General features: G+C 38.5%; 2 protein-coding genes across 2 annotated transcripts; one reads left to right on the forward strand and one right to left on the reverse strand.

The window, feature by feature from the left end:
• Positions 1-80: 80 nt before the first annotated feature.
• Positions 81-5837, forward strand: LOC107751320 (nitric oxide-associated protein 1-like). Its single transcript, XM_016566996.1, has 7 exons — positions 81-1413; positions 2395-2559; positions 4138-4349; positions 4496-4627; positions 4718-4834; positions 5004-5121; positions 5410-5837. The coding sequence occupies exons 1-7, from the start codon at positions 171-173 to the stop codon at positions 5640-5642; spliced, it is 2220 nt and encodes a 739-aa protein (XP_016422482.1). The 5' UTR covers positions 81-170; the 3' UTR covers positions 5643-5837.
• Positions 5838-6817: 980 nt separating this feature from the next.
• On the reverse strand, positions 6818-14500 carry LOC107751319 (RE1-silencing transcription factor). The gene is made up of 4 exons (XM_016566995.1): positions 14378-14500; positions 11366-12303; positions 11149-11232; positions 6818-9600 (listed from the first exon to the last, which is right to left on the reverse strand). The coding sequence occupies exons 2-4, from the start codon at positions 12291-12293 to the stop codon at positions 7601-7603; spliced, it is 3012 nt and encodes a 1003-aa protein (XP_016422481.1). The 5' UTR covers positions 12294-12303; positions 14378-14500; the 3' UTR covers positions 6818-7600.
• Between the last annotated feature and the right edge of the window lie 207 nt (positions 14501-14707).

A 14707-nucleotide genomic window follows, 5' to 3' on the forward strand; every position in this document is an offset into this window, starting at 1 on the left:
TTTTGCTTATTATTCTTTGTCCAAAATAATGTTTCCGGTGACGTACATTATACCAGCGAAATGGCGAGTGGCGCTCTCTATTCACTCACGTGGGTTCGATGTTTTTCAAGGTTGTATAAACTGTAGAGATGTTACTGTTCTTTTAACACATTTTGCTATTTGCTATAATAATGTACAAATTTTTAGGAGCGTCGGCATTCCAATTCTACACTCGTGCGTGCTTAAAACATGTTTCAAGACTGCAGCTGTCAAGGGAACATGAAGGGGTGTTGCTGCTTCGACGGTCATTTGTTTCCAGCTTAATATCAAAGGACTGGGCAACCCATGTGGGCAGAAAACAGAGGTGCAGATCATCCAGACGTCTGAGATGTTACAGCACTCGAAAAGGAGTCAGAGAGCCAGCATCAAAGCAACCTCAGGAATTATACACTTTGGTGGAGCCACAGAAACAAGAACAATTTGTGTTCCCCGACTTTGATGAATCAGTGGACTATAAAGATGATGAAATGCCAGATCATCTTCTTTTGCATGATCGTACAAGTAATGCAGAAGCAAAGCCGGTGCATGAAAAGCATGGCAATCGCATGCACCTTAGAGGACTGGAAATGCAAATGAAACATTTAAAGGGCTCTGCAAAGTCTGAGGTGGAAGAAAACTCATTGATTGAGTTCCATGATGAAGGATTCCCACTGGACAGACGCACCAACTCAAAGAAGGTTAAAAAGCAACAAAAGATCTATGGCACTCCTGATGTGGACGTGGCAGTCAGTGATACCTGTTGCTCTGGATGCGGGGCCCTAATGCACTGTACGGACCCTGAAATCCCAGGTTACCTGCCAAGTGAGAAATTCAGAGTGTTAGTTGAAGAGGACCAACTGAAGAAGGCAATATGTCAGAGATGCTTTTTAATCAATCACCACCAGAAAGCTTTGAACGTCACCATGTCTAAAGAGGAGTACAGAGCGATTGTCAAGAGAATTAAATCAGAGAAGGCTTTAGTGCTGCTGATAGTGGATCTTCTGGATCTCCCTGACTCCATCATCCCAGACCTTCCAGAGCTTGTTGGGAAGAATAAGCACATTGGGATTTTAGGAAATAAAATAGACTTGCTGCCCGGAGATGCTGAGAATTACCTGCAGCGTATCAAACGTCAGCTGAAGGCATACTGTGCCAGCATGGGCATTTCTACCAGTGATAACAAAGACATCCACCTCATCAGTGCCAAAACAGGATATGGTATAGAAAACCTTATAACGAGACTGCAGTCGACCTGGAAGTACAAGGGAGATGTGTATTTGGTCGGGATGGCCAATGCTGGCAAATCCACGCTGTTTAATACTCTACTGGAATCTGACTATTGCAAATCCAGAGCCTCAGATGTTATCCACAAAGCTACTATATCTCCATGGCCTGGTGAGATATTGCATTCAAGATAATTGGTCAGGAATTAAGCTAAATATTGGCCTTAATCAGTAAATATGATAAATAAATTATTATGAATGCATTATGTAGATGAATGAAATTTTTACAAACCTGTTTCACAAATGCACTAACGATCAAAAGTTTGGAATAATTCAGGTTTTTAAACCCTTCAGAAATCATTCTAATATGCGGATTTGATGCTCAAGAAATATTTCTTATTAACATTATTATCAAAGTTAAAAACAGTTTTTGATGATTAATATTATTGTAGAAACCATGATACACTACCATTCAAAAGCTTTGGGTAGACTTTTTTTTTAAATTATAAAATAAAAAGCAATACTTTTATTCAGCAAGGATGCATTATATTGATCAACAATGACACCAAAGACATTTATAATGTTACAAAAGATTTTTATTTTAAATAAATGCTGTTCTTTTAAAAATTCTCTTCAAATTTCTGTCATCAAGAATCCTGAAAAAAGTGTCAGTTTCCAAAAAATATTAAGCTGCAAAACTGCATTGAACATTGATGATATTAAAATGTTTCTTGAGCAGCAAATCAACAAATTAGAATGATTTCTGAAGGATCATGTGACACTGAAAATTCAGCTTTTCATCACAGAAATAAATTATATTTTGCAATATATTCAAATGCAAATATATTCTTTTAAATTGTAATATTATTACTGTATTTTTTGAGCAAATAAACACATTCTTGGTGAGCTTAATAGTCTTCTTACAAAAACATTAATAAAATTAATTATTCCAAACTTTTGACTAGTAGTGTGTGTAAGAGAGGAATGTTTCAAGTACTAAAACGAGAACAAAGAGCTTTTTATTTAGCCTGCTTGACCCTTTTAGTCATTTAGGAATGTGTTGTGCATTCCTGAACGATTAAGCTGTTAAGATATGATATTGATGTCCAGGGTAACTGTTAAAAACACATTTATCTGTCCACTGTAAATCTAGGAACAACATTAAATCTGCTGAAGTTTCCCATCATCAACCCCACCCCCCACCGGATGTTCAGGCGGGCGGAGAGACTGAAACAGGCATCTCATTTGACAGAGGACCACATGAATCCTGAAGAGCTGAAGAGAATCATACAGTTCAGCAAGCAGGGATACTTGGTTGGTGAGTTTGCAGTTTTTTATTTTTTAGGAATCCACAATATATCTGTTCCATATTGGTTATCAGCTGCTATTAAAGATGTTTAATTTATCTGTGTCGGCTGATATTGGATTATATTTAACTGTGCATGCTCATGACATTTTTACATTTAGATTTCCTTTGCCATCTTCTAATGCTCATTTAAAGTTAACTTAATTCAATAGCGCCATTAGATGTCTTTTTTTTTTTCAATTATTTTTCATACTGTATATAATGTTTTGATGCCTAAATGCACTTGTAGCATTTAAAATGACTGATTTCAAATTTTTGTTTTTAATGTGTTAAATGTATATTAGACAAGATAATATGTTATAGATGGTCTATTTGTCATTATAGAGTAAATTTTATGTTCTGAAGGAAATCAAAAGTGTGTATATATAAGGATTGATTGTAATGATAATGTAATATATATATATATATACACACACAGTGCTTAACAAATTTATTAGACCACCACCACCCAATGTAAGGTTTGTGTCACAGCTGCCCTAAACTAAATGTATTGGTGATTACCAAAATAGTTTTTATGTTTATGTAATGGTTAATCCACCATTATGTGTAAGCTCTTTAGTGTTTCTAATGCTAAAATACAATTATTGTTGTTATCCATGAATTTTCAAATGTTTTACAAGAAAGGCAGAAAAATAGTAAAGCACTTCATTTTTATTTTATTCAGATGCCCAATTACAGTCAATAACAACAGAGACTGTGGAAAAGTACATAAAAACAATGCCAGCAAGAATGTTAGCTGTTATCAAGGCCGAAGGAGGCCGTACAAAATAAGTTTTTTTGTTATTAATATTATGTGTGATTAAAGACTATTTAGTTGTTTCAGTTTGCTATTGCCTAATTAATGGCAATACAATTTTTAGTTTTTGACAGATTCCTAAAATATTTGTATTTTCTTTTTATTATGGCAGGTGGTCTAATAAATGTTAAGTATGTACAGTGCTTTCTTGTAAAACAGTAAATTTGAAAATTGATGGATAACAATTATATTTTATCATTACAAATACTATTGTGACTAAAGAGCTTACACATGCTTAACCATTACAAAAACATAAAAAATGATTTTAGTAACAACCAATACTGTAAGGGTGGTGGTCTTATATATATGTGTGTGTGTGTGTGTGTGTGTGTGTGTGTATGATTCTTGATGATACAATTTTCTCTAATTTTCATTTATTCCTTATATGTAAGGACCAGTCAGAAGTTTGCAATAATTACAATAATTATGATTTTTTTTTTTATTTGTTGTTGAAAGAAGTCTCTTATGCTCACCAAGCCTGCATTTATGTGATCAAAAATACACCAAGAACAGTAATATTGTGAAATTTTTACAATTTACAAATAACTGTTTTCCATTTTAATATGTTTCCAAATGTAATTTATGTCTGTGATGGCAAAGCTGAATTTTCAAAAGCCATTTCTCCAGTCTTCAGTGTCCCATGATTTTTCAGAAATTATTAATAATATTTGTAATACATTAATAATCATTAATAATGTTTTACAATTACTGAATTTTCCTTCTTTTTTTTTTAGGTCACATTGGGAGGACATTCCAAGCAAATCAGACACCCAAGAAAACTCTCGTGGAATTTGATCCTGACAGTCTGAGCTTTGGAGAAGACCTGGGGGAAGATGTTAAAAAGGATCCATCCTTGGACGCCTCCACAGATGCAGAGCTCACCTACAATGAAATCAAAGATGCACACTGGTTCTATGACACCCCAGGCATCATGAAAGAACATGACGTGAGTCTCCCTATTCAAACTGTACTCACATGATGTGATATAATTATGTTCATAATTACAATAATTTCTGTATACCCATATTTGAAAAAGTCTATCATTATAAATCATGCGCCACAAAAGATTTTGATCAAAATGTTACTTTCCAGGTTCTCAGCCTGTTGAATGAGCAGGAAGTGAAGCTGGTGGTTCCTACACAGGCCATTATGCCGAGAACGTTTATAATGAAGCCCGGTATGGTTTTATTTTGGGGGGCTTTGGCACGCATTGATTATTTGGAGGTAAGAGTCCATATGACATAGGAAAACTGAATCTTTTGCTGTATCTGCCCCACACCAAGATGGCTTTTAATGTACTTTTACTCTCCCTAGGGGAAAAGCTCATGCTGGTTAACAGTTGTTGCTTCAAATCGCATCACGGTTCATATCACCAGTTTGGACAAGGCTGATGCAATCTACAAGAAACATGCTGGGAATATCCTTCTTGCAGTATGTAGAAATACATTTGTATTTTTAACAGCAGCCATTACGCCAGTCTTCAGTGTCACATGACCCTTCGGAAATCATTCTAATATGCTGATTTGGTGCTCAAGAAACATTTCTTAATATTATTCTTATCAGTGTTGAATACCGTTGTTCTACATTGTTTTGTGACAAGGTCCCATCTGGTGGTGAGGAGCGCATGAAAACTTTTCCACCACTTATTGCTCAAGACTTTGAACTCCAGGGGCAGGGCTGCAACACTGCAATTACTGACATCAAGATCTCATCAGCAGGTAATTTTTTGGGTGACTTACAAGCAGAAAAGTCCTTTTGATCGTGGTACCTGCTGCCTTTCTAGGTTTTGCCAGTTGTCTACATTTAATTAGCTGTTAAGATTGGGGGCTCAGCATCGTATCGGCGATGGACGATGGCATCGTCTGTCAGCCCAACCCTAAAGTCAATCTCTTGACCAAACAACAAGGTCAAGTCTTACGGCCTGGCTGGTCACGTTTTTATAATAAAAAAAAAATTAAATATATTTAAAGAAACTTAAATTTATGTCGATTTTTCTTGTTTTCCAGGCTGGGTTGCCGTGACAGCAGCCGAAGGAGATCAGCTGTTGTTGAGGACTCAAGCCCCTGAAGCAGCAGGACTATGTTTGCGCACCCCGCCTTTACTGCCCCACGTCGTGAATCTGAAAGGACAGAGAATCAACAAGACTCCCGCCTACAAGACGAGAAAGCCACAGGTGCTGGTAGACACTGGTCTGTCTGTGAAAGCAGCTGAGAGGCTCAAAGTGAGAAGGAAAAAATGAAGTGTTGTTGCTGTTTCTCTTGATATCTCTCAAGCTTTTGGTCTTCAAAATATTGTTCTAATTGAACTGAATGTACTGCTTAGATGTTACAATTACAGTTTCTAATAATGTATTGTTTTTTATACTAAAATATCTAAATGATTATGAATTTACTTGATAATTAAATGTTGATACATTCTGCCATTTAAAATGTCCTTCAAATAATAAAAAGAAAAAACTGTAGCAAGATTTTTTTATTGAAAATTCTTCAGCTAAACATACAGGTCACATAGTAAACTGTTTTTCAGATAATTCATAAAAAGTCAAATCAAGGGACAACATAACATTTCCACTAATATAATTTGACTACTTTTACTAGGGATTGGAAAAAGACAAGTCACACACTTGATTACAAAGCTTGATAAATGGCACAATCCGAGTTACGAATTGGCAACATGCTTTTCTAAAGAAGACAAGCAAAAAAAGCAGTGCTTAACACAAAAAGAGTGATGAAGGACATATTTACAGTAATAAAGTATCCAACCATTCAAGAGTGCAGTTTTTAAGGGGTACTGGGGCACCTGTGGATAGTTTTCTAGTTTTCCATCGGAGGCCTGGGGTTTTGCCCCTACAACCTCAACCAACTACATCTTGCTTTGGTGATATATCCAAAAGTTTAATATTGCACTCAATGCATTAAAGGCAATTTATATAACAGTATTTTATTTCTTTTACAGTATTTTTTTCAAAATTTACTGACATTCAAGGGTTGTGGCAACAACACATTCACAAAACGTCAGTTCAATATGATTAGATAAACTTTGGATGAACAGATTTTCGATGTCGATAACCAATTTGATATGTGGAAGGGAATGTTGCTTGGGTAAAATACACAGAAAAGACAAGCCATTCTTTCATTTGAAGGTAAATGAGATCTAAATATAATATCTGAGAAATGAATTAAAATGCTCAAATTGATTGTCTGAGGCACTGAAGAGCAAATAATAAAGAAAAATATGTACAGTGTATATACAGACAAAAGCAACAAAATCTTTGGACTAAGCATGAAATTGAAATATTACCAGAAAATTGACAGATAAAATAACCTACAAACTCAAGTGAGAGTTACAATGGAAGTGTACAAAAAAAAAAAAAACTTTGAAAGCAAATTTACAATGAAAGAAAAGAACCTACTATTCTGCAAACATCACAAACTACATGCTACTTTCCTTAAAAGGCAGAGCAAGCATAATCAAAGAAAGACCGTTAGGAAGTGTACAGAAATCTTTTTCTGTTAAAATGAAATGTTTAGCTTATGTGAGAGAAACAGAGCCTTAAAGGTAAGATTATGGTTAGTTGTCAAGTGCTCTCTAAACTGTAAAAGGGAACAAAGAAACAGTTGAAAACAATGACATTAGCCAGATTTAAACACACACTCCGTCTAATGCTGACCAGAGATGGAGGCGCTTCAGTGGAGTGGAACAGCACAAAGACACTGAAAGCCCCATTATCTTCAGGGCTATTCAGCACTGGACCACCTGGGTCTGGCTAATCTGAACTCTCTGCAGGGATGGAGGGAGAAAGTGTACTTGCTTTCAGAGCAGTTCTCCTTTTTGTTGCTTCCGAGTAGTGTAACAATTAACAGGAAAAACCTGATGATCATTTCGTCATGGAGCACATGACTAAGCAAAGATTCAGTCAGTCTGGGTTCAACAATAGGATACGATCACAAGTTGACAATGGATTTCATTTCTGAATTGAAAGAATACTGGGGTAAGAAATCAATTAGTTGATGTTTCATGTTGCGTCATGGCAAGCTAAAAACTAGAACATCTGTCATGAGCTGTAAAGCCATCAAGAACAACAAGAACCTCATTTTTATTACAAAGTGAACAAGCTTTGTTCAGTTCCAAGTCTAGGAGAACCTCATAAACTGCTTTGAACACAAAAAAGTTGCCCTTTTCCATACGAGATACCCCTCACTTATCACCCTGAGCCACCCCCTCTAGGTAATAAACATTTACTAAATGCCGGTTCAAGTGGCGACGGTAGTCCATCTCCAAAGAGAAGGTACGGTCACAGAAGATACACGTGTGACTGAGCAGTTTGGTTGGAGACGGAAGTTCTTCTGTCGGAGTCTCTGGAAGTTTCTCTCCACCCTCGGTGGCAGCAGCCAGTCCGTTAAGACCAGAGTCGTAGCTTCCTTCAGAGGCGCTATCGCTGATGTCACTTCCCCCATCGTTACTGTGGATACCTTCGTCATCCTCTGCATCAGTGGATTTGTGACCAGGTCGACCGGGAAGTTCAAGAGTTGGACTGAAAACAGGCTGCTGTTGGCTGAAACCCGGAGAGGTCTCGCTGTCAGTAGGTGATGGCATCTCACTTCCACTGTCTACATCTGGAATTTCTTTTGGTGTTTCTTTCTCATGTGAGACCTTGTTCTCAATTTCTTTAGGTTGTTCAGAGTCTAGATCTTGGGGTTGGCATGGAACTGTGAGCTCCTCCACAACAGAAGCAGACTCCTTGTGATTTCTCTCATCTTGGCAGGTCACTACTGTAGGTGTCTGCTCATCAGGTTGGTCAAGAACCTCCAGTGTTTCTGTGGTGGGCTGTTTTTCAGCTTCTAGAGTGCTTAGCTTCTCTGGGACTTCATTGGTCTTCTCAGGCTCAACGACACAAGTCTCAGGTTTGCATGCACTTGCCTCAGCATTCTTGGCTTTGCTCTTCATGGCCTGTAGAACCTCAGGTATGGTGCGATTTCTCTCTGGAGCTCCAGAATTAGTTGATGGCTTGGCTGTATCTTTCGTAGTGCACTTGACCCGCGTTGAGGGACAATTTGGTTCTGAAGAATCAGTCGCTGGTACATTCATGTTCTCTGCTTTTCTTTTGACAGGTTTAGTCCTGACTTCTTGCACTGCTTCTGTACTCTGGGTATCCTTTTCCCTGTTGACCTTTGACAATTTTGTCTGCCTCTTGCATGGTTTCTTGGGTTGAGATTTCTTGCAATCCTTTGCACTTTCTTTCTCTTCAGTCTCCTTCGCTTTCTCATTCAGCAATCTGTTTTCCTTTTCTAGCCGCTCTCTATCCTCTTTCTCATTTTGCTGTTTATCTAGAAGGTTTTTCTCTGCTCTTTCTTTATCCAAATCTAACCTTTGCTCCTCAACAATGGGTTTATGTTTCACAATAACTTCGTTAGCGGTCTCCTTCAATGGCTTCTCTTTCTTAGGACGACCTTTGGTTACTTTCTCCACAGATTTAGGGGATTTCTCTACCTTCTTCTTTTTCTTTTTATTAGCTTGTTTGTCATTCCAGCCCTCTGTTTTTGCCACAGCGATGTCCACAACTTTCACCAAAGTCTTTCCTTTAACCTTCTTACTGTTTTTCTCTTTCCCCTCATTTTTCGGCATGGTCTTTTTCTCTGCACTTTTTTCTTTGAGTTGCTGGGTTGGCTTTCCAGATTTTTCTTTCACAATGACATCTGGGTTTTTCTTTGCGGTCTTGTCAGTCAGCTCAGTCTCCACAGCAGGAGTGGGTTTAGTGTGTTTCTTAATGGAGAGGTTGATTGGACCCGATTCAACATCATCCAATTCTCCCAACTGCTTGTCACATCTCCTTGATCCAGACTGGTCTGTCGCAAGCTTATTTGGCGAAATGTCGTCAGTGTCAGTCCTCTTCACACGAAGCCTTACCTTTGATACGTCCATCGAGATATTAGTGCATCCTGGGTGTCTGGACTTGATGTGATACTGCAAGTTGCACTTCTTGGATGCAGCATATTTGCAAACCGGGCAAAGAAACTGGCGAGGGTTTACATGGAGCTCAACATGCTTTTTAAAGTTGCTGCGGTCAGCTGTCTTGTATTGGCAGTAAGGGCAGCTTAGGGGCTTGGGTCCATTGTGGACCTGTCTGGCATGGCGGGTCACCTCGTGCTGGTTGGCTGCCAGGTAGCTGCAGTTGTCACATTTGAAAGGCCTCTCACCTATTCCAGACAGACCATAAGGAGAAGGTCAAGGCTGAACAATGAATCTTTTATTTCAACATTTTGAGAAAAACACAGACACAAGTCTCATGCAGGGGATACAGATAAAAGACAAACACATCACAATACAGAATCACATTCTAATTCACTTTGTATACCACAAACCGTGTACCATTTTATCCAAAGCCATCTGGCTCCACGGAGTGCAACAAAAGAGAGAAATGTCATTGACAAGATGAAAACGGAGGACTTGAGCACATTTGCTCTGTCCCAAAACCCAGAGAGCTCGTTTACAGAGGCAAAATAGTCGCCTTGAAAAATGTACACGCACTTTATACATTTTTATAACTTCAAGATTTAATGAATTCCCATGACTTCTCCCAAACATAGAATAAACTACTTCAAAACTTAATGCAGCATCACAAGTATTTTACAGAGAATATATCCCAGAATACACTGCAACAGGTTTAATAATAAATAAAAAATGAATCGTGTGCTATGTATTTTTATTCTTTTTAAAATATTGTATCATTAGCTTAGCTGTTATTGGCTTAATCTAATGAAATTTTGCAAGTCTTGGAACAAGGTAGCTCAGTAGGTTTTGGAACAGATTTATTAATCAAAACCTGGACTTGAATTTAACAAACTACATTATAAATCCTAAAATATAACAATATATACTCAGATCAGTGGTTCTTAATTCTGGTCCTCGTGACCCCCCCCGCTCTGCACATTTTGTATGTTTCTCTTATCACTTCAGAGGTTTGTTCCATTCGACAGTAAGCACCCTGCAAAGCAGACATCACAGGATATTCCGCCATGATTCCAGTTAGAACGGAGCGTATATATGTTCCATTCAAATGGCATTAAAGTGCGCAAGACATGACTACTATGCAAATCCCATGTTTACGGTTAAATAACCCTTTACACTTCTGTAGTAAGTTTTGTCTGTGAGTGTAGTGCAAATCTGTGTTCTTAAAGCAGCACTATGTAACTTTTTCTGTGTTCAAAATTTGCAAAATGTATATAATGAGTGAGTACATCATGAATTCATCTTCCAAACCGCGTTTTTGTCTTATTCCGAATCACTACGGGACACTTATAATAAGTACTTATATTTGGACTATTGTAGCCTGGTCGGGTCGTCACCGATGCGGAGTAACACATACCTGCGTGAATCGCCATAGACATAAACTTAGAGAAGTAGCTCCGGTTGGAATGTTCTTCCGTGGGATGTGTGCAGTTCTGTTTATTATCCGCTAGAGCGCCAAAAGTTACATAGTGCTGCTTTAAGTGAAGTAAACTTCAGGCGATTTCCCATGTGCAGGAAGTAGAGAGCAGTGAACACTGTGTAGGAACCATGTCAATCAGAACACAGTTCATTCATGGAGTTCTCTTCTAACGAGCTGATGATCTGGATCAGGTGTGTTAAACAAGAGAGACATGCAAAATATGCAGAGCAGGGGGTCGAGAGGATCAGGATTAAGAACCGCTGCTCTAGATCAATTTCAGCATAAGAATGCTTCAATAGACGAACAAGAGACTCACCTGAATGAGTTCGCATGTGTCTGGTAAGATGAGTTTTTTGGGAGCTGGAGTAGTCACAGTATATGCACTGGAATGGGCGCTCACCTACAAGACGAATCAAATAAAATTGTTTTATTTTTCACAAATATTTCTGTTTATATAAAGGGACACTAAAAGCAAACTTTAATCGGCGTGATTTTAAAATGAATTGAGACTTATTGGAGAATTTTAGATGTACCAGTGTGGGTCCTGATGTGCTGTATGTAATTATTTTTGCGGTCAGAAAAATATGAGCACTGGTTGCAAGTGAAAAGCTTGCTGGGAAAATGATTCCTCAGATGTTTCTTCCAGTGATACTGACTGATGGTGGTATAAGCACAAATGGTGCACTTGAATACTCTCTGATCTTCACCCTCCTTAGTATGATGTTTAAGATGAGCCATGTAGTGGTCGTAACGGTTGGTGTTGTATCCACAGCGCTCACAGCGGATCACACCTTTGGAGTTACTCAAACTTTCATTATTCTCTGTGTTCGGTGTCTGAGATTGGCCTGACTCACTGGCCAGATCGTCGTCAGAGTCAGCTGTGCCATTTACCACTGTCATTTTCTTGGCGCCGTGAACACGAATATGGTGAATGAAGTCCTCCTCGTTCTCAGCCTGGTATTGGCAGGGTTTACAAAAGAAAGGCTTCTTCTTCTTTTTGTTGGATTCGAAGAGGACGACTGCGGTGCGCTTACGTTTTTCCGCTGGTGAGGATTCAGACGGGGTCTTTTCAGATGGGTTCAAGAGGTCTTCTACTTGCTCCATTTCAATCTGCTCTATTACTCTTTCTGTCACCTCTGGCTCAACCCCAGTGGCAAGTTCAGTGTACGTGCCCTCAGACATCTCAGAGTTGTCAAAGCTGTATCTGATAACACCCTCTTCCTCGCTGTCAGAGTAGTTGTTGCATCCAACGGTCTTGAGTTCGACCATTTGTTTCTCTTCTGCATTGTAGTCTGAGGAAGATGCCTCTGATGATACCACCACATTAGCGAGCATCACTAGCTGAGGGGCGACCACGTCGTTCCGAGGCAGCTCGGGAAGGTCATGGCCGACCTCTGGTAATGGGATGCCAACAGGCATGAAGATACCAGCAGTAGCTGGATACACAGTCTGAGCAGACATGCTCAACCAGCTGAAATGCAAATAGAAACAGTGAATTTCAGTGCCATTTAAAATATAATTTTATAAAAATGTGTATGTGAAATGAAAGCAGAAGTCTGAAAGGATGTGTGAACTGTGACATCTTCTCAGAGCAAGTCATCTGACTATGACAAAACAAGCACTTTCATGTAAATGAATGATTAAATCAAAAGACATAATTTTCTGAGATAAGGAGTCTTGGCTGAGACAATCTCTGATTGATTAGCCCTACAAGGTTAAAGCAGATTGCTCAATTTCACACTCCCAAACACATTTTAAAAAAAGAAACAAACAAAGTCTAAACCAACACATCTTTATAGAGTCAATAAATTACCCTGTTCTTTCTTGTATGAAGTCCATTAAAGCAATAAGCAGCTTTAACTCTGGGTTATTTTAGGGAATTGCTGCAGACAAGTGTCTATATTCCAACAGTTCCGAGCTCCCAACCATGTATGGCAATGCTCCTCAAAAGTAATGATTCAATTCTTAAGGCATTACTTTTTTAAGGCATGACTTTTAAGATGCAATCTAACCAAGACAAGCATGAAATATATTCAGAGCAACAACAACACAACACAATCAATGTTTATTGAGTTGCATTATTTCAACCAGAACTTTGTGGAGCACTTTTTTTTCCTGTGCACTGAGTAAACAATAATCATTTCACTCTACTTTGTATGTGTGTACAACACAATTTATTGAAATCTACGCAATTCAGATTAAACTTTTTTGCACTTCAGGTCAAAATACTTTGCTATAAATACTATGTACTATCCATATTCCATAAAGTTATTCCATATTCTTTCTGAATACTATAATATATAATATTTAGAGACACTAAATAATTCTAGTTTAAAAAATGTATACTATATGAATATTATATATAATAATACTAAATAATATCATACAATAGTATAATATTTCTAAGTACCATGCAGATAGATAGATAGATAGATATAGAAACACTAAATGCTACACTGTACTGCAGACAAAGTTTTAAAAATAGGTCTCGTATTTTGCTCATATTGAGTTAAAGTTTAATTAAACCTGCTCTAGTGTGGAGAAGTATGAGCAAACAGAGCCGTGTGTGTGTGTGTGTAATGCCTGTGAGATTGCATGCTCTGAAATGTGTTCGGCCATTTTAAAACAGCACCACCACCAACTTCTACCAATGGAGGAGAAAAAATATAGCCGATGTGTGAACTGAAGCAGCATGACATGAACGTTTATTTAAATTAGCTCATTCAACCAGCAAAGCACTAACATTGTGTGCTAACAAGCTCAAACAGGCTTTGCGTGAAAATCTGATGGCGTTAAATCAAAGTTGTCAAAATAAGGAGTGAGAAACTTTGACCTTGTTGGACAGCTCCAAACACGACCCATCTCAATCAGACGAAGAGCGAGCTACACATTGCACGAAATATTAAACACACAACATAACAATAAAAAAAACCCACTCCATTTAATTTCACTACATGGAGTTTTAACATGACTAAAAACAAATGAAGGCGTCCAATTGGCATCTCACAGAAATCTGGGTGATTTCCATATAAACAAAAGCTCAAAAGATATCATAACAAGGATGTGATTTATTCTAAAAACGAAAGGAAAGTCACTGTCCAGCTTGAATATTCGTATAAAACCTCAATTCTAGTCAATCTGACAGCAAAAGTTGCGTTACGAACCTTCAACAAGATGGAAAAACTACTTTTCCGGAAACTGCATGCATGCAACAACACACACTACGCACGACAACCCAACAAAGTTACACTTTTTATTCAACACATTCGATCGAAGAACATGGTGAGGATTTTCTGTTTAATTTCTCGTTAAGTTACGCACTTTTGGCACTTTTAATTTGGTCCGCGTGTGTGAGTTAGCCGTGGTCCTGATCTGATCTCTCTCCGTGCTGAAATCAGCCCTGGACAGCGCCTCTCCCTTTCAATGCAACCCTCCATTTTCACTCCACTTACTCAAACTTAGTTGGGCTCGTGCGCGACACAAAACAACACAAAACCACACCCTAATCAGCTCCAAACCCAACGGAACCAAACGCATGAACTCACCAGCGGTGCTCGCTCGTTGTTTGGCGACGTTGTCGTAGAAACAAGTTTCGAGAGAAGTTATTTCCAAACTCTCACATCGGTCGAGGAAGTACGCGACATTCACGCGCATTCCAGCACATCGCTCTCGCGCGCCCTCGCTGGGGACGTCAGCGCGCTCCCGTTCTCGCGCTCTCCTCAAGTTCACTATTGTGTGTTTTTTCTGCTGTGGTCTGTGGAGAGCGAGTGAGTGACAGAATGATCTGAACAAATACACGAGAACGTCGCGACGAAATTTGAACGGGCACGGTTAGTTTAGTAGTAGCCAGGTTTGTACAAGTTCTACTCATTGTT

This window comes from Sinocyclocheilus rhinocerous, unplaced genomic scaffold (assembly GCF_001515625.1).
Source record: "Sinocyclocheilus rhinocerous isolate Xijiao unplaced genomic scaffold, SAMN03320098_v1.1 scaffold1233, whole genome shotgun sequence".
NCBI classification, from domain to species: Eukaryota; Metazoa; Chordata; class Actinopteri; order Cypriniformes; family Cyprinidae; genus Sinocyclocheilus; species Sinocyclocheilus rhinocerous.

What these genes read in the sequence shown, in the direction of transcription:
- LOC107751320 (XM_016566996.1), top strand. Translation starts at nt 171, where the DNA reads ATGTACAAATTTTTAGGAGCGTCGGCATTCCAATTCTACACTCGTGCG. An exon ending in TACTATATCTCCATGGCCTG is followed by an intron (nt 1,414 to 2,394) that starts GTGAGATATTGC and finishes CTGTAAATCTAG; the next exon opens with GAACAACATTAAATCTGCTG. An exon ending in CACGCATTGATTATTTGGAG is followed by an intron (nt 4,628 to 4,717) that starts GTAAGAGTCCAT and finishes TACTCTCCCTAG; the next exon opens with GGGAAAAGCTCATGCTGGTT.
- LOC107751319 (XM_016566995.1), bottom strand. Translation starts at nt 12,293, where the DNA reads ATGTCTGCTCAGACTGTGTATCCAGCTACTGCTGGTATCTTCATGCCT. An exon ending in GCACATCAGGACCCACACTG is followed by an intron (nt 11,233 to 11,365) that starts GTACATCTAAAA and finishes TTCGTCTTGTAG; the next exon opens with GTGAGCGCCCATTCCAGTGC. An exon ending in ACACATGCGAACTCATTCAG is followed by an intron (nt 9,601 to 11,148) that starts GTGAGTCTCTTG and finishes TGTCTGGAATAG; the next exon opens with GTGAGAGGCCTTTCAAATGT.